This window comes from Nyctereutes procyonoides, unplaced genomic scaffold (genome assembly GCF_905146905.1).
Source record: "Nyctereutes procyonoides isolate TBG_1078 unplaced genomic scaffold, NYPRO_anot_genome, whole genome shotgun sequence".
In the NCBI taxonomy this organism is placed as follows: domain Eukaryota; kingdom Metazoa; phylum Chordata; class Mammalia; order Carnivora; family Canidae; genus Nyctereutes; species Nyctereutes procyonoides.
The window spans coordinates 83,535,246-83,554,013 of record NW_026575146.1 but is presented as its reverse complement, the minus strand read 5'-3'; the positions used below and the strand labels follow the sequence as shown (position 1 = coordinate 83,554,013).

Genomic DNA, 18,768 nt, shown 5'->3' with positions numbered 1-18,768 from the left:
AGTCTCACCCTCCTCAGGGCGCAGCCTCTTAGCACTTGATTGGTGGGGAATGGGGGAGTCATTAGCTCAGTGGGGACCATGCGGGGTGTGGGAGGGTGGGAGGGGGCCAGAGGGGAGCCCTGGGGGTAGCTGGGGGTGGCAGGGCAGGGAAGGGCCTGTGGAGGGAAGGCAGGAGTTTGGGTGGTCTGCGTGTTCCTAGCAGGGTGGCTCTCTGCTGCCCTGGGGGCTGGGGAGGGGGAGGGAAGGAGACGAAGATACATCTTGGGGGGGGAGAGGAGCCCCCCCACATGACCCCTTGCAGGAGGCTGTGGCTCTGCGTGGGGCGAGCAGCTGTGGTCTGTGTTTGGGTGCGTGGCTGTCCACCAGCGGGTGTCTGGCGGTGACCCTTGTGTGTCTGGGTGTTTATCTGGCCCTGGGGTCTGACGTGGATCCCTCCGGGCTGCTGGCGGGACAGCGTGTATCTGCCCGGCCGCTTCCGGCCCCTTGGCCTGGACCTCAGCACGCCCTGCTGCCTGCCCTGCTGCCTTTTCCGGGCCAAGCCCCCCCCCCGCCCCCCCTCCCCGTGTGCGGCTTCCAGGCTCCAGAGGTCACCGCTGTGGCCAGTCGCTGCCAAAGCAAACCAGCCCCCGTGACTTGTAGGAAGGCAGCTGGGGGAGGGGAAGGGGCAGAGGCTGGGCCGGAGCTGGGGGAGGGGGGTCCGGGGCCAGGGCCCGGCGGGTCGGGACCGCCTCGCTCGCGAGCTGGCCGGGGCGGCGGGAAATGGCAGGGGCGGTGGTACCGGGCAGGGTGTCCGAGGGGCCCGGGGCACAGGGAGGGGGTCGGGCCTGAGCTGGGCCGGGTGGGGGTGCGGCGTGGGGCGGCCCGTCCCCGACTCCCTGCAACTCGAAGGCCCGCCCTTGGGTGCTGCGAGCTCCCCCGGGCTGCGCGGTCTGCCCAGACCCACCCTGCGCACACCTGGGCCCCCTCCCGCCCGCGATCCCGCCCCGCCAGCCAGGTGGCCTCCGGCGCCCCGGCCCTGGCCCTGCCCCTCCCCGCCCCTTCCCCGCCTCCGCCCGGCCCCCTCCTCCTCAGGTGAGGCCGCCAGGCCTAGCAGGCCCCACGCCGCCGCCTCTGCCTCCGGGCCACCGCCGCGGGGCCACCATGCTCCCGCCCAGGCCTGGAGACTGACCCGGAGAGGGCACTATCTCTCAGCTCCGCCCCCACCTGCCGGACCCCAGGGTAAGCACCGGGCCCTGCCTTCCAGGCCCAGGGCAAGGGTCCCGTCACCCCCACCCCACCTAATGCCCAGCTCCCCAGAGAGGGCTTCCCCGAGACCCAGGAGGGGGGCTCTCCACCTCTGTCCCCCAGGACCTGGGAGTTCCAGCCCCCCTGCCTCAGACTCAGAGATTGGGTCTCCTCCCCCCTCAGACCCCAGACTCTGGGCCCCTCCGCCCCTCCTCCCACACACCCAGGGGTTGGAGCCCCCAGATCCCTCTGTCCCCAGGGGTCCCAGCCGGCCGGGATCTCTCTGCTCCCCAGGCCCAGGCAGGGGGCCCCCCACGCTGCAAATCGAGGCATTCCCCTGGCTGCTGGTCGGACACTGACCCCATCCTTGAACCCAGCCCGGTCTGCATCCGTGATCACGGCGTGCTCTGGCCGGGGCCCAGTCCCTGCAGCCTCCCTGGATGGGCGCCGGGGCCGGGGGGCACCGGGGCTGGGCTCAGCTCCCCCAGGCCCTGCCTCTCTGTCCGTCTCCCCACAGGTCCCACCCCGGCCCGGGAGGTCAGCCGGGGAATCATTAACAAGAGGCCGTGACATGGCGGAGAAGGAGGGTGAGTCCCCTAGTAGTTTAGGACGAACGATTGGCGCCCCGAGAATAATCGCCTTCGCGCAGAATGACGATCGCTATTGCTCTTTTGTAACAGAGCGATTTTATTTTCAATTACCTAAAGCTGAGGTTTTTTTCAGCTTCTTTCCCCTGAGTCCCGAATTGGGCTCTGCCTGGCGCCCCTCCCTCTGTGCTCTGCTCCCAGCTCTCTGCCCCCTCAGAGCCCCCTCTCTCTGGCACCCCTCCGGGGCCATCCCCACCCCCTTCTACAGTCTCCTCTGCCTGATTAACTATTAACCAAATCTTCTGTGGGGCTGTGCCACCACCTGCCTTTCTGCTATCCTGTATGACCTTCCTGGCTCCTTGCCTCAGTTTCCCCTCACACCCAGTGACTCCTCAGCTAACCCTGTCCCCCACCTGGAGCTAAGGTGGGAAGACCAGCGATCACGGTTCTGGACACAGACTCGAGCCGAACGCACAGGCCTGTATTTGAATCTGCTTCTGCCACTTTTTGGCTGTGTGATCTTGTATAAGTGACATCCTTTCTCTGGGCTTCAGTCCCCCCCCCCCCCGGGGTCCAGCATGGGTCCTCATGCTACCTGCCTAGCTACTGACAGGGGTTGCTGGGAGCACAGAACGCACACAGGGCACCAGTGTGGGGCTTAGCATGTAAAACCCACGCTGTGAACCAGAGCTGTCATGACAGAGGTCGGCCAGCTTGGTGTCTAGGGGCCCCAAGACCCCCACCGATCCTAGACCCTCCTCCCACCTCTCCACACTGTGGGCAAAAGAGCAGAGGGAGGACTTTGGACTCGGCCAGGATGGATGGAGAGAGGAGAGACCGCAGAGAAACCACTCCAGGAACAAGGAGAGAAAGCCCCCGCCCGAGTGGCTGGCACGGAAGGGCTCTGGGCAGGCCCTGGTAGGGGCTCCCTGGGAGCCAGCTGGAGGGGCCTGAGCGGGGGGCAGCCTTTCCCTCCTGCCCTCTCCAGCGGGGGCTGGCTCCCTCTCTTCTTCCTGGAACCAGGCTAGCTGGGTTCAGTTCCAGGTGGTAGCAGTGTCGAGCTGGGCAGCCCTGGGCAAGCAGCTTCCCCTCTCTGGGCCTCAAGTTTTCGTCTGTAAGACGGAGGTGGGGTGAATGCGCACCTCGGGTGGCTGAGGATTTAAAGGGCATGGTTGGCAGGGAGAGCTGGGTGTTTGGCTGGAAAGATCAGTGGGGATGACTGGCCCCCTGGGGTCTCAGCAGTTAGCAAGCCCAGCCTTGGCCCAGAGCAAACCCAGCACCCCGCCCCCGCCTGCCCCCGTGGCTCAGGAGCCAGCACTGCCCTTGCCGAGCAGGTGGGTGCAGAGCCTGGAAACTTAGGGATGGACGATTTTCCTCCTGGAGCGGACTGAGGGAAGCCTCCGCGGCTGGGGGCCACGCGCGAATGAACCAGGGAGAAAAGCGGGTCATGCCCCGAAGGATGGCCAGAGCTGGTCTGGGTGCGGAGAGAATGAGGCCGAGTGGGGTGCCCCGCATCCCCAGGCGGCTCGGCCCGGTTCTCTGGCCGCGTCCTGCTTCCCGGGGCTGGAGCCAGCGATCAAACCTGGACCCAGATGCCGAAAGCTTCTGGTGCTGTGCCAACTTGCCGGGTGACCCGGGGCAGGCGGCGGCCCCTCTCTGGGCCTCCTCTCCTCCGCGGTAAACCGAGGATGGCCACAACGTTACCTTCCTTGTCACCCCCCCGGTGCAAGGACGGAGGAAAGTGCAGGACGGGGCCAGGGCCGGGCTGGGAAGGACCCGATTCTGAGAGCCGCGGCTGCCGTTAGTGGTGGCTTTGAAGTGTGCCCAGGGCAAGGTTCTTGGTGCTCCCTGGGGACTTGGGATCAGAGGGGGTGACCCCTGGGTTGGCACTCAAGGTGAGCAGGGAACGGGTGTGCCAGGCAGAGGGAAGAGCGTGCGTAAAGCAGGGCTGCCAGATGTGCAGAGGCCCGCGATACTGCGGGTGTTCCTGGGGGTCCTGTGGGATGCTGAGAGTGCCCAGGGGAGCAGGGCGTCCAGGACTGTTTTTGGAGGCGGGCCTGTGATGCCCTGGCCGTGCCGGGTGTCTCCACCAGGTGGCGATGGTGGTCATTCTTTGTTTCTCTGGTTCTGACTGGTGGTTTACAAGTCCGGTGGTGGTTTGGGTTGCTTTTTGGAAGCTCCATCAGGTGTCTGATCGGGACCCGCAAGGCTGTCTGGGAGTTCAGGGAAACATAGGTCCAACCCCCAGGTCTCTAACGGCCCTGCTTATATCCTAGAAAGACTGACACCCCAGGGCTGGGGGCCTTAGACTCTTGTCTTGGGGACACCGGGAGTCATGGAGGGGTCTAGGTAAAGAAGGAACAGGGTCGATTTGGTATTTAGGAAGATCCTCAAGCTTCCCTGTGGAGGCTGGACCAGAGGGGAGGCTGAGTCCTGGGCTTGGGTGGGGCTGGGTGTGGGCAAGGAGAGGGTGGACAGGAGGTGCTCAGGAGGCCTGCAGGTTGGGGGGGCTGGCAAGCTGTGGTTGTGGGGAGGTGTCCTGCAGAGGGGGGAATAGTCCAGAGGATGAGGGCCTCTGAGATGGAATCTGGGGATTCGGGGGGGCGGACATTGAGGCCAGTACAGGACCTGGGGAATGCGAAGGGCCCAGAGGATTCCAGGGAGAGGCATCTATGAGGCTGCAGAGCAGAAAAGGGAAACTGAGGCTGTGGAGGTGTGTGAGACAGACGTGGGAGCAGGGGGCTCATGGGGGAGGAGGCCACGTCCCACCCTACGAACTCCAGGTTTCAGGGAGTGGGAAGAGGGTCAGGAGATGGAGAGGCAGAGGGAAAATCGGACGCATGTGCTGTCCCAGAGGCCGAAGCAGAGAGTGTCTTCAGGAAGCTGGGTTGGGTACGACGAGGGCTGAGCCCTGAGCTATTGACTGAGCGGGGTTTCAGAGACAAGGAGCCAAAGGTGTCACCTGTGAGAGGTTTGCAGCCGGGTGGTGCGGACAGAACACCTAAGGTCAGGGCAGCCTGATGCCCTTGAGGAGCCTCGGGGAGAAGCTGGGCAGGCTGCTCCCCAGGAATCGCGGCAAGGATGCTGTCCCCACCGTGGGGACACTTCTGGCCTCGGGAAAGGCATGCAGTGAGGATGCCTCTCCCGCCGGAGGACCCAGAGTGACAACACTTCCCGTCCTACCAGGGCACCTGTTTTGGGGTTGCCCAAAGCCCGCCCCCCAGATCCAGAGGGCGTGGAAGGAGGTCCTTCTCACCCCAGGAGACACGGAGTGGCAGTGCTTGCCACCCCAGCACGCACACCCTAGGCTGGGTGGGCTCCGGGCGACCCAAAGCCCTGGCAGGCACACCTGAAAACAAAGGGACCAGGACCAGCCTCATGGCTGCAGGAGCCAACACCTGAAACCAGGAAGATGGCTTGGGGCACAGTTGGCAGGAGGGCGGAGGCCGGGCCTGGCCTGGGCCCCTGCGGCCTCCTTGGAGGGAGGGTGTGTTTGTTTTCTCATGCCTTGCCGAGAAGTGCTGGCCTCTCAAATTCTTAAGGCGCCCAGGCAGTGGCCGTCCCAGGAAGATCCTGGGCCAGGTCCTGCTCCATTCAGGGTGCCGGTCTGGCCCTGTGCCCACCAACTGTGGTGCCAGACACAGGTGGGAGCGCTCGGACTCCTGCCACCCTGCGGAGGTCGTGCAGGTGCCAGGGGGCGGTCGGGGGCACGCCAGGCCCAGCTGAAGGCTCCTAGGAGCCCTTCTTCCTTGGCTCTCCCACAGACCCTTGTCAAGGGGTTGGCTTTCAGTCCCCGGGACCCCTGTGGCCCTGGGCATAAAAACCCCCTTCCCTTCAGGCCACCCGGCCTCCCTAGCAGATCCCAGCCCAGGTCCCTACCTTCCCACCTTCCCCAAACTCATGCCCTTCTGGCCGCATCAGTGGTCTCTCTCTCTCTCTCAAACAGATCATGCTTATCCTTGCCCCCGGGCCTTTGCCCGTGCTGTTCCCTCTGCCCTCAGTGCTCCTGCTTGAGATCTTTGCACGGCTGCTCTCACCTCACCCTTCAGGGTTCAGCTCAAAAGCCACTTCCTGGGGAGGCCTCCCCTCAGCGCTCCACAGAAGCCACCTGCTGCCCCCGACCTGCATTATTTTCTTCATAGGCTTTGCCACCACCTGGAAACGATCAAGTGTGTTTACTTGTTTATGTTTTCCCCTCAACCTTACACGTGTGAGAATGCGAGCCCCGGGAGCGCCTGCATCTCATCTGTCTTGGGCTGTGTCTTCTGAGCCTAGTACGGTGCCAGGGACAGCAGCTGCTCAGCAGGACAACGAGGGAACAAAGCTCCATTTTACCAAGGAGGACACTGAGGCCCAGAGAGGCGAGGGGTATGGCCCAGGAGCACCCAGCTCTCATGATGTAAAAGCACTTCTTGAGAACTTGCTCCCTGCCAGGCATTATGACAAGGAGAGGGAGCAGGGCCTAGTGCTCCTACGTGTGGGTCCCAGCGCCTGTGTCCCCGGGTCCAGGGCTCAGCACTGCCTCCTGCTGGCTGAATCACGGCCAGGAGCATGTGACTCCTTCTCTGAGCCTTAGGATTCCCTGGCCAAAAAATGGGAATCCTCCCCCCAAAATGAGGACTGTGCTTGGGAGAATAAGCCTGTGATAAGAGTTTGGCTATTAGGATGTAAGAGAACCTTAAAGTAGTCTTTTTAGAGGCGAGTGTGGGGTGGATGCCCATTAAACAGACAAGAAAGCTAAGGTTCAAAGAGCTGATGCCACCTGCCCAAGGTCCCAGGTTCGGGAGGGCTAAGGCCACTATTTTTAAGTGAGGCTGGCCAATTTTCAAATTTGGGTCCTTAACGTCCAGGGGGCACATTTGACCTCGGAGCTGGGTCTTGCGGCGGGTGGGGGGTGGGCAGGGCAGGGAATGGATGCCCAGGGACAGAGGAAGTAGAGCAGCAGAGAGAGAGAGTGACGGAGTGGTGAGGACACCCCGAACAGCAGGGAAGTGAGCTGCCAGGAAGGCAAAGGTCAGGGGTCGCGGCCCCTGAGAGGCTCCCAGAGCCTCTGAGAGAGTTAGTGGAAATGAGAGGTTCAAGAAGAGATGGTGCAACGGGACAAGGACATAGCGAAGTGCAGTGTCCCCGGGAAGAGAAAGGCCGCAAGCCAGGCGTGCGGGCGGGCAGGTGGCAGCGGTCCCAGCCACGCCCCTGCCCAGCAGGAAGCCTCCGGGAGCCGGACACCTGGTCGCCCGCACAGTAGGGGAGGGACGGCCCTGCCAACCCTGGGCCTGAGAAACCGGGCCACGGTAGCCCTGGGGGGCAGGGCACGGCTGGCCCCGGTGCCCAGACGTGGCGGTGACGAGGACAGGCCTGGCAGTGGCCCTGGCATGGTGTCTGTTGCAGGTGCCCGGACTGTGCCATGCTGTTCCGGACCCAAGGTGGCAGCTCTCACTGCGGGGACCCTGCTGCTCCTGACAGGCATCGGGGCAGCGTCCTGGGCCATTGGTGAGAGTGGCCCCTGCGCCTCTACCCTCCCCTGCCCACCCCCCCCCGCCCCCCGCAGCCCCCTGCCTGCCCGCCTGCCCTCACCTGTCTGCCTTCTCTGCAGTGACCTTCCTACTCAAGAGTGATCAGGAGCCGCTGTATCCGGGTGAGTAAAGGGGGCCGGGAGCCTCAGGGGAGCCCTGGAGGAAACCTGAAGCTGGTGGGGGCTCAAGGGACGATTTCTGAGCGGCTGCGCGGGCAGGGGCCGACGCGCCAGTGGTTGGAGCGCGCAGGGACTGAGCACCTGCTCCGCGCCGCCGGCCATTCTAGTATTTTCTAGACTATAAATGCGCTCCCCCCACCCCCCCATCAGGGCCTCATGAAATTCATAAGTCAGGGAGTCAAAAACCACATTTTAAAAAGCACGAAGGAGCCTAGATTAGAAATGACCGCAGCGCATCTCCTTTGGGGCGAAAACGTGGTGTTAACCTTTCGTTCTGGTTCGCGCGAGCCGCGCTGTTGCTCTCTCCATTTTACAGATGGGGAAACTGAGGCTCGGGGCCATGCATTGGTTTGCTCATTCAGGGCTGGGTTGTAAAATGTAAACACGTGTCCCCTACTGGGAGGCATGGTCAGAACCTATTTGTGAGCTGCCGTATGAGTTCGGCGACCCCTTCTAGTTCTCCGGGGGTGGGGGGCGGCTGCGGCCATGATCCCCATCTACAGATGTGGAAAAGTGGGACCAGAGAGGACATGCGGCCGGGAGGTGATGAGGCCGGGAATAGCTGCCAGACGGGCCGGCGAGCTGGGTCTGCTCGCAGCTGAGAATGAACGGCCACGCTAATAATAGAGGCGGAAACTAAATGTGGGATGAATGGATGAATTTTCCCGGGCCCCAGCCCCCAGCGCAACGGGAAGAAAGGGGGAGCTGGGTGAGGGGATGTGTTTCTCACTCCCAGGAGCCTCCTCCAATTCCCTAAAGGACTCAGCTGGTGCTAAGAAATGAAAATCCAGACAAGGAAGCCTTCATAGCGCCGGTCACCATCCCAGCACTCAGAGCATTTACAGGTGCCAGGTGCAGGCCTCGGGCCTCTCCGGTTTCGGTTCATTAAACCCTCCCAAAAGCCCATTTTAACACGGGGAGACTGAGGCAGAGAGGCCCGGCGACCGGCCGCAGGTGTCAGAGCCAGTAGGCGGCGCTCTGGGATCCGAACCCAGGCCGCTGGATCTCTGCAGAACGGCTACACTCTGCTGTTTCTCAAGAAACAGCCAAGCCACTCGCCTTCGCGACGGCTGCCACCTGCCAGGCCCGCGCTGTGCCCTTGGCTCCAGAACCCTGCGAATTCGGACCTGTCCTCATCACCCCCGTTTGGCAGACGGGGGACACTGAAAGCCCAGTGAAGTGACTTGCCCAACATCACGAGCTGCGGAAGTGGCGGGCACGGGCCGGGGAGCTTGGGGGGGTCACACCCTGGAAGAGTCGCTCCGTCGCTCCCCACTGTCCCTGGGCTAACTCCCCCCCCCCCCCCCGCAGGCTCCAGGCAACCTGGGTGCAGACCCCTCTTCTGCCCTCTCCTCAGGCTTGCTGCGGGCGCCCTCTGGGGTTCAGCCTGTGGGCCGTGCTCATGCCCTCCAAAGGCCCTCCTGGCCCCCACCCCCACCCCCACCCCGTCTTTGCTTAGCACCTGTTTCCCGCTCACGCCCAGAAGCGGTTTGGAAGTTCTGCACTGTCACTGCTGAGCTCTGTGGCCTCATCCCAGTCCTGCCTCTCCGGGTCCCAACATCCTCACCCGTGAGCTGCGGGGGGCAGGGGGAGAATGAGAGATGAGGCACTGCTTGGCTCCCAGACACTTGGCAAGTGTCGCTTTGGGGTCTCACCACCTTCAGGCTTTAACTTTCCTGAGCAAGGCCTTCCTGCACCCCTAGGCCCCACGCTCCCCTCCACCCCATGGCCATGCCCGTTGCCGGGGTAAGAATCCTCACACCTTACGTCGGGTGAATTTTAGGAGGATGGGGCCACTTCGTTTGCTGCCCCCAACGGTGTCCCACATATGGGTGCTCGGGAAGTCTTTGCTCAACCAACAAGCACAGGCAGGTCGCCGAGACGAGCTAACCTGTCCTTGGCCTCCAGCTAGACAGTAACTAGGCCGTGAATCAGACTCCGCTCCGGCCAACGCCAGCAGTGCTGCCCTTCAGTTCTGCTTGGGTTTTCCAAAACTGTTGGGAAATTACCAAACAAACAAAAACAGCCCCCAAACTATATCCCCACCTCAATTTTTTCTGGGACTTTTCACACCTCTAAGTATATCAGACAATTTAGTAAGCAAGCCAGGTGACCCAGAACACAGTATTATTATTGCTTGTGTGTGTGCAAATTATACAAAAAAGAATAAAGAGTTGAAAGGTGAGAAACAGAGGCAGAGAATGGTGCCCTTAAAGTGGGTGCCTCTCACAGTGGGTGAGAATGTGCCTTTAAAAATAATGGGGGGGCATTTGATACCCCGTGCCCCTCCCTCCCCCAACACATATCCATAGAGTGATCATTCCCCCCCCTAAAATCTCACCCTATTGGGAATATTTGGGAGCTCTTCACCCCCAGATTCAAACCGCAAGTCCTGGTCTTGGAAATCGGGGGCGAGGGTGGGGGGGGCTGCGATGGAGGCGAGGCAGCCAGGAAGCCGTCAGCTGCGGGTTAGCGGAAGTCACCCAGAGGCTGTCCTGGGGGGCCCCACGCAGAGCTTGGGGTCTGGAGCCGCGCAGGCCTCAGTGCAAGTCTCTCTGCTTCTCACTCGCTTGGTGATGTTGGGCAAGTCACCCCACCTGTCGAGCTTCGGGCTCCTTCCTCTGATCAGAACGGGGATGGCCTGGCCTCGGGGTGGCGCAAGGCGGGGAGAACTCAAGGCAGGGGGTGGGACACACAGCAGATTCCCTAGACCTCCTGCCTCCCCTGTCCCCCCAGATCTGTGCGCCGAGGGAAGACCGCTCAGCGCGGGTGTGGCCTGGTCGGCTTCCTCCTAAGAGGAATGTGCTCTGGGGCGCCAGCCATGCAGGAGGCTCAGGGGAATAGGACCGAGGGGGTCGCAGCTGGCCTTTCCCCAAACCTGCTCCCCCTCCTCCCTCCCCCCTCCTGCTCCACGGGGCTCCGTCCTTCTGTGCTCGGGGCCAAACACCGTGTGTGGACTTGTCCTTGATTCCTCTCTTTCCTTTATGGCCACATCCAGACTGTCAGCAGACACTGTCAGCTCGACCTGCAAAATCTCTCCAGAGTCTCAATTCTCACCGCACCCCCCAACCGCCCCCCGCTGCCCCAGCCCTGGCTGGGCCTCCATCATCCCTCCCTGGGCCCCCTGCAGTCGGCTCCCCAGGGCCTGCAGCCAGAGGGTCAGGGCCCTGCTGGCTCAGAGCCTCCCTTGGCCGCAACTCGCACCTCGCTCCGGGGAGAAGCAAAGTCCTGGTGTGGACCTGGCCCCCTCCCGGCTCATCTGGCCCCGGCTCCCTCCGCTCCGGCCTCCGTGCTCTTCCTCCCGTGCTCTTCCTCCCGGACGCCAGCAGCCCGGGCGTCTCTGCACCTGCAGTTCCCGTGGCCTAGTTCTCTGTTCCCTCACCTGCCTTCACGACTCTCTCCCCCCCTTCAGATCTCTGTTCACACCCCCACCCCCCCACCCCCGCCTTCTCAGCGAAGCCTTCCCTGCCCGCCCATGGGAAATGGCAAGTTCTCCCCGCATGCCGGTATGCCCCTGCCTCCGTCAAGCTAGATTTGTCTCCCTGGCTCCTTTATTTTTTGGACACGCCGTCTATTTTGCTTACTTGTCCCCTTCGTTACCCATCTCACCTGCTGGCCCTTGAGTTCCGCAGGGCGGAGGGTTGTGTCTGATTTGTTTATTGCTGTGGTGATCGGTTTCATTGCCCAAAATAGAGCCTGGCGCATCCTGAGTGGTAAATGTAAATAAATAGGGCTGGGGTGTGAGAAGGGGTCCTCTGGCCATCGGTGGGGAGCAGCCAGTGAGGGGCTGAGGGGGTGGCTTGATCCTCTTGATGCCTCCAGCATCACCTCACACAGGGCTGGGTATGGAGTATCGATGTCTAGTCAACGCTTATCCGAGTGAGTGAATGAACGAATGAGTGAATGAATGAATACTATATCCTCAGCTCAGAGAATAGCACTTTAGTGTATTCAAGGCTCAGATAAGTCCTGCAGAAAAGATCGTTCATTCTCTCTTTCTTTCTCTCTTTCTCTCTCTCTCTTTCTTTTTTTCTTTCTTTCTTTCCTTCTTTATTTTCTTTCTTTCTTTTCTTTCTTTCTTTCTTTCTTTCTTTCTTTCTTTCTTTCTTTCTTCCTTCCTTCCTTCCTTCCTTCCTTCCTTCCTTTCTTTCTTTCTTTCTTTCTTTCTTTCTTTCTTTCTTCTTTTTCTTCTTTTCTCTTCCTTTATAAAAGTTTCTAGGGCATCTGAATATTTTGGCAAACTGATGCGTCTGTTAGTTCAGGGTCTTCGGGCTGCCTAAGACAAAAGGAGAAAATAAACCGGTTAAACAAAAAAGGGAAACGATTGGCTCACGTATCCAACAATTCTGGGGGGCTTTCGAGCCTGGCTCCATCAAGGGGCAGGCATCTCTTGGCTTTCCTCCACGTTGGCTTATTTCCCCTCATGGGGGCAAAGATGGTCCCCGGCGGCTCCAGCCTCACACACCGTCCTCCTGGGAGCACGGGTGAAACCGCTCTCCTCTCCCCCGATGTCCGATGTCCCTGCGGAGGGCCGGCCACGAGGTCCCCGGGGTCCCGCCCCCAGCAGGTGCACCTGGCGCTCCGATGGGCCCCGCGTGGAGCCTCAGGCCTGGCCCCCCCGCCCCGGGGCGCGGCGGGGAGGTGACCCGGCGGCCGTCCTGTCGCCCTGCAGTGCAGGCCAGCCCTGCCGACGGCCGGCTCATGGTGTTCGACGACACGGAGGGCACGTGGCGGCTGCTGTGCTCCTCGCGCTCCAACGCCAGGGTGGCGGGCCTGAGCTGCGAGGAGATGGGCTTCCTCAGGTACCGGCGGCCCGGGTGGGGGAGCAGACGGGCGGGGGGCGGGCGGGGTGGGAGGAGCAGGCCTCACCCCTGCCTGCCCAGGGCCCTGGGCCACTCGGAGCTGGACGTGCGGACGGCGGGCGCCAACGGCACGTCGGGCTTCTTCTGCGTGGACGAGGGGAGGCTGCCGCTGGCCCGGAGGCTGCTCGAGGTCATCTCCGTGTGGTGAGGAGGGCCGCGGCCCGGGGTGCCCAGCCCGCCCCCCCCAGGGGCCCTTCCTCCCGTCCTAACTCGCCTCCCCTTTGTTTCTGCCTCTGCCCCTGTTTCTCTCCCAGTGACTGTCCCAGGGGCCGTTTCCTGGCTACCGTCTGCCAAGGTGAGACCCTGAAACCCAGAACCTTCTTCCTGGGACCCCTCAGGGCGGAGCCATGTCCTATTGGATCCCCCTCCTCCCCACACCCACACCTATCCTATCCTCTTATCTTACAAGAATGGAGCTGTGTCCTCTGGGACCCCAGGGTGGCGAGGCCATGTCCCCATAGGGTCCCAAGGATGGGACTGTGTCTCTTTACTCCCCTAGGTGGGCCCATGCTCCTGGAGACCCCCCAGGTCAGGGTCTCATCCCATCAGACACCCCACCACCACGACTGGCCATATCTTCTTAGATCCTATGAGGATGGAGCCATGTCCCCTGACTCTCCCAGGGTGGCAGGTCCATGTCACCTCAGTCCCCCAAAGCAGGCCATGTTCCTATAGGTCCCTGGGGATGGGGCTGTGTCCTGAGGTTCCAGACCCTCCCACCGCCCCTCACTCTGCCTCCCCCCCAGATTGTGGCCGTAGGAAGCTGCCTGTGGATCGCATCGTCGGAGGCCAAGACACCAGCCTGGGCAGGTGGCCGTGGCAAGTCAGTCTTCGCTACGATGGAGCACACCTCTGTGGAGGGTCCCTGCTCTCAGGAGACTGGGTGCTGACAGCCGCCCACTGCTTCCCCGAGTGAGTGTCCCCCACGGCCCTGAGCGGGAGAGGCAGGGGACAGGTGAGGTGAGAGAGGCTGCACCCAGGCAGCTGCCACTCTCCTCTCCTCTTCCCCGGTAGGCGGAACCGGGTCCTGTCTCGGTGGCGAGTGTTTGCCGGCGCCGTGGCCCAGGCCTCACCCCATGGCCTGCAGCTGGGGGTGCAGGCAGTAGTCTACCACGGGGGCTACCTCCCCTTTCGAGACCCCAACAGTGAGGAAAACAGCAATGACATTGCCCTGGTCCACCTGTCCAGCCCCCTGCCCCTCACAGGTAAGTCTGGGGGATGAGCCTTGGCCTGGGGACTCTAGAGGCTGGAGGGACAGAGCACCGAGCCATAGGACTCCATGGTGATGAGAAAAACGATCTTGAGGGGACACAAAGTAGGCGTGCACTCGATGGGTATGGCTGGTGTAGTCGCTTTGGGAAACCACCTGGCTATTCCTTGGAAAGTTAAACACGGAGTTACCCTTTGACCCAGCTGTTCCACCCCGGGGTACATGCCCAGAAGAGATGAAAACACGTGTGCACACCGAATCTTATACACAGATGTCCACGGCAGCTCTATTCACAACAGTCAAAAGTTTGAAGCACCCCAAATGTCTGTTTAAATAAATTAACAAAACGTGGCTAATCTACCCAATAGAATAATATTTGGCCATAAGAAGGAATGATGGAGTCCTGACCCGTGTACACAACGGATACACCTTGCAGACGTTGTGCTGAACCAAGAACACACAAGAGGCCACTACCCAATTCCATTTATAGGAAATGACCAGGATAGGGGGATCTGGAGAGAGAAAGTAGTAGATTAGTGGTCGCCAGGGGGCAGGGGTGCTAAGAGGTAAGGGGGGAGGATGGGGACGGGGAGGTTGGGAGGTGGTAAATAACACAGAATTTCTTTTGCGGGTTGAGGGGTTGATAAAAATGTTCTAAAATCGGTGGTGCCAACGGTTGCACCTTCCTATCGCCAGGTAAGCACCTTGACTCTCTACCTGTGAACCCTCTAAAAACCATCGACTTGTACACTCGCAGGGCGCCAGCTGTCTGGTGCGTGAATTAGGGCTCAGAAAAGCTGTTACCAAACAACCAAACCAGTTCCGTGAAATGGAAACTTTTACCATCTATGAATGAGTCCGAGAGGGCATCAGAAGCAATTCCCTCTGCGGGTCCCTGGAGCATTTCCTTGCTCTCGGTCAGAAGGACTCCCTCGGGGGCCAGGATGGCTTTGGCGCTTCTGCGTCGCCCGCCTTTGGGTAGCGAGCCGGCCCTCGGTCACCGTGCGACCGCGGCACTAATAAAAACAAGGCCGATGAAGTCGTAACACGACGGGGATGAGCCTCCGGGTAGCAGTGTAATAAGGAGGTGGTTCAGCAAAACGCTATCCCAGTGATGATCTGCGAACACCAGCTCTTGCACACACACACACACACACACACACACACACACCCGTGTGCCCGGCGCTGTTCTCAGCGTGCCCCGAGCCTGCGTGCACTGAGCCCCCACAGCACCTCGGGGAGTGGGGCGGCGGGTGGGGGTCCTCTTAGGATCGTGTTTTCCCACGCGGTGGAAGGTTTGCATTCTACTTCTTTATATGGTTATTTTCTTTTGACTGATCCGTGTTGCCGGTTTTCCATCGAAGAGGATGATACACATTTTTCTTTAAAATGGAACAAACCAAAAAAAAAAAAAAAAAGAAAGAAACAAACCCTTGTCTTTAGGGAGGGGTTACAAATAAGGAAGTAAAGAGGTGTCCACGGAAGCCCAGGGGGAGGCTTGGGTGTGAGGCATGGGGCTGAGAGGATAAGGGCATAGGATTTGGGATCAGATTCAAGTACTTGCCAGCTGTGTGATCCTGGGTGTGTGGCTTCGCCTCTCTGTGCCTCAGTTTCCCATATCCATTAAATGACTTCCTAGGGTTATCATGACGGTTAAAAGGGTGAGATGAGGAGCACGTGGGTGGCTCAGTTGGTTAAGCGTCTGCCTTGGGCTCAGGTCATGATCCTGGGGTTTTGGGATTAAGCCCTGCATCAGGCTCCCTGCTCAGTGGAGAGCCTGCATCTCCCTCTACTCCTGCCCCCCTGCTAATGCTCTCTCTCAAATAAAGAAATAAAATCTTTTTAAAAAATATTTTATTTATTCACTCATGGAAGACACACACAGAGAGAGAGGCAGAGACACAGGCAGAGGGAGACACAGGCTCCATGCAGGGAGCCCGATGCGGGACTCGATCCCGGGTCTCCAGGACCACATCCTGGGCCGAAGTTGGTGCTAAACTGCCGAGCTACCCAGGCTGCCCATAAAAATCTTTTTTTTTTTTTTTAAAAAGGAAGGTAGTATAAGTAAAGAGCTTAGAGCGATGCCAGCACATAGTGAGCACTGTTAATATGAGCAGTCATCGCCGTTGTCGTTTATTACTATTACTAGTTAGGGGCGCACTTCCTATTTGCCAGGCGTGCCACTCAGGGCTTTACCAATTTCTCACCACAACCTCCGAGGAAAGCGATGATTCTGTCCATTTTATACCTGAGAGCTCAGGCCCGTGGAGTCAGCAGCAGGCGGTAGACAGAGCTGCCCGGACGTCCGGTGTGGGTTGGGCACTGCACAAGGACATGCCACCGTAGGGGCGCCATTCTCCCTGTTGCTGGGGTAGACCTGGGTATCTATCACAGTGATTTTCTGACAGACAGAAGCCGAGTATCTAAAACTAGGGATGCCTTTTTCTATGTCTTACCAGAGCGCCTGCTAGGCGGGCGGCGGCCTGTGGGCCTGGGTTAAGAATGCAGGCTCGGGAGCCAGGCCCGCAGGTTCAGGTTCTCCCTCTGTCACTGACTCGGTATGAGACCTGGGACAAGGGCCTTGGCTTCGTTTCCGCCCCGTGAATGGGCCCCGAGCTCTGGATGGGGGGGGGGTGCGCGGTGAGCCCGGAGGGTGGCAGTCCCCCCCGTGGCTGAGGACGCAGGTGGGTGGGGGGCCGCTGGGCGGCGGGGCGGCCGCAGACGCGCCGTGTCCCCCGCAGAGTACATCCAGCCCGTGTGCCTCCCGGCGGCCGGCCAGGCCCTGGTGGACGGCAAGATCTGCACGGTGACCGGCTGGGGCAACACGCAGTACTACGGTGAGTCCCGGCCTCTGCCTGCGGCGCCGGCGTTCGGGGGACCGGGCTGGGCTGGGAAGGGCGGTCCGGCCGGTCGGACGCTTCCAGGTCCGGGGGCCCGGGGCCGTGAGAGCCCGGGCGGGCCGCAGCAGGGCGGGGCGCCGCGCCTGTCCCCCAGCTTCTGCCAGCCTTGCCCGCACACCCCCAGGCCAACAGGCTGGGGTGCTCCAGGAGGCCCGAGTCCCCATCATCAGCAACGAGCTGTGCAACGGCCCCGACTTCTACGCGAACCAGATCAAGCCCAAGATGTTCTGTGCCGGCTACCCCGAGGGCGGCATCGATGCCTGCCAGGTGTGTGGGCAGCCCCCGCGCTGCCACTGCGGGACCGGGGGTGGAGGCGCGGGCCAGCGGGGGGGGGTCCCTATCTCAGGGCCCCCGGCCACCCAGGAGGGCCTCCCAGATGCCCTCTGGGCTTCCAGCCAGGCCACCCCTGCCCCCCGCCACCAGGGCGACAGTGGCGGCCCCTTCGTGTGTGAGGACAGCATCTCTCGGACGCCACGTTGGCGGCTGTGTGGCATCGTGAGCTGGGGCACCGGCTGTGCCCTGGCCCAGAAGCCAGGTGTCTACACCAAAGTCAGTGACTTCCGGGAGTGGATCTTCCAGGCCATAAAGGTGATGGTGGGGCCCAGATGGGAGCCAGAGGGCGGGAGGGAGGAGGCCTGTGTTCCGGCCAGAAGGGGGCGCCCCAGGGAACAGCGGGGTTTCAAAGGGCTTCTGGAGAGGGGAGGTTAGCTGTGGGACGGGGGGAGCCTCTCAGACCTCAGAAGCCCCCAGTTGTCTTTCCGCAGACTCACTCCGAAGCCAGCGGCATGGTGACCCAGCTCTGACCTGTGGCTTGTCCTTGATGCACACGCCTCCAGGGCCCAAGTTCACCTAGGTGGCTCCGGCCCCACCCGGTGGGGTTCACCCTGGGCCTGGAACGGGACATTTTTCTTCTTGGGCTGAGCCCACAGGCCCAAGGATACCCTCCCTCCAAGGCTCCTCCTTCCACAGTGGCGGGCCCACTCAGCCCTGGGACCACCTGAGACTCACCCTCCTGACCCCCATGTAAATATTGTTCTGCCATCTAGGGACCCCATCTAGGTGCCCCTGATGACAGGATGCTCTTTAAATAATAAAGATAGTTTTGATTAACATGGCCTCTGAGTTTGCAAATGTAAACAGCAATGAGGACATTTGTCGGGGAGGGAAGAGAGAAATTAGGGACTGGCCCACATCAGGCAGGGAGCATTATTCTCCAATTCCCCACTGGCTGAAGAGAAAAAAAAATTTAATTGGTTCACTTAACTGAAAATGCCCTGGAGCAGGCGGCTTCAGGTACTGCTGGATCCAGCTGCTCAAATATTTTTCATTAAGACTGCCCCATTTCCTCTCTAAAATCTGCTTTTGTACGGAGAAGAGCTTTATTTGCAAGAAGACTCCCCTACAACCAGAGACCACTCACCCAGACGCTGGGCTGATATACCATGGACCACTTAGCAGCCTTAGTGGAAAAGGAAATGTTTCTTTTTAGCTGCAGCAAGAAAGCCTCAGGCCTGGCTCTCACTGGACAGATTTCGGTCACATGCTCCTCCGTCATCAAATCACTGTGCACGAGATGTGTGGGGCTAGGGGGTTGACCCTCAAGACCTATATGACTTCAGCGTAGGGGGTTCCCCAGTGGAAAATGGAGGGTTTTTTTTTTTTCTTAAAAAAGGGATGTAGGTGCCCAGTGGGGAATAAAGAAGACATTCATCAAAGGCCAACACAAGAAACTGGGCCCTAGGTGAGATAGGGGCAGCCTGTGAGCAGGGCCTGAGACCCCCCGACCCCTTCCTTCATGTGGGCTGCGGGTCAGGTCCCAGCTTCCCTTGGGACCCCCTCTCTGTTCCCTTGAGCATCTGCAGATGGGCTGGAGGCTTGCGGGCCGCCAGGGGGTGCTGCTGCCCCTAAACCGGGAGAAATTCCTGCCTGGGTAGTCCCCAGTGCCGCTGAAAAGCAGCTGGTCTGCAGGAAGATGCCCATTTCCCATGAGTTCCAGGGATAAACATTAAAATAAAATAAAAAACATAAAAATATTTTAATGTCCACCGACTGCATGCACCCAAGCAACCTCAGAGGCACAGGAAAGTGCCTTGGAACAGCAGAGCATTTGGAAAATGCCGCAAACATCACTCCCTGGATACTAAGTTGTTAGCCTGGAGGATCCCTGCCATCGTTTTGTCCCTCGGGAGCACCCCAGCCCCACCCCCACCCCCACCACCACCCCGTCTCATTTGCAAGCTCCAGGCAGGTTTTCCAAATGTCTGCATGAGGCCGCATGGGGCCTTACCCATTG

At 60.5% G+C, this 18,768-nt stretch overlaps 1 protein-coding gene across 1 annotated transcript; it reads left to right on the top strand.

Moving 5' to 3' along the window:
* The first annotated feature begins 1,026 nt into the window (after nucleotides 1-1,026).
* HPN (hepsin) lies at nucleotides 1,027-17,573 on the top strand. Its single transcript, XM_055311255.1, has 13 exons — nucleotides 1,027-1,218; nucleotides 1,742-1,811; nucleotides 7,200-7,301; nucleotides 7,405-7,446; nucleotides 12,176-12,305; nucleotides 12,387-12,509; nucleotides 12,620-12,660; nucleotides 13,112-13,277; nucleotides 13,380-13,570; nucleotides 16,317-16,412; nucleotides 16,600-16,742; nucleotides 16,899-17,063; nucleotides 17,240-17,573. The coding sequence occupies exons 2-13, from the start codon at nucleotides 1,796-1,798 to the stop codon at nucleotides 17,276-17,278; spliced, it is 1,254 nt and encodes a 417-aa protein (XP_055167230.1). The 5' UTR covers nucleotides 1,027-1,218; nucleotides 1,742-1,795; the 3' UTR covers nucleotides 17,279-17,573.
* The last annotated feature ends 1,195 nt before the right edge of the window (nucleotides 17,574-18,768 follow it).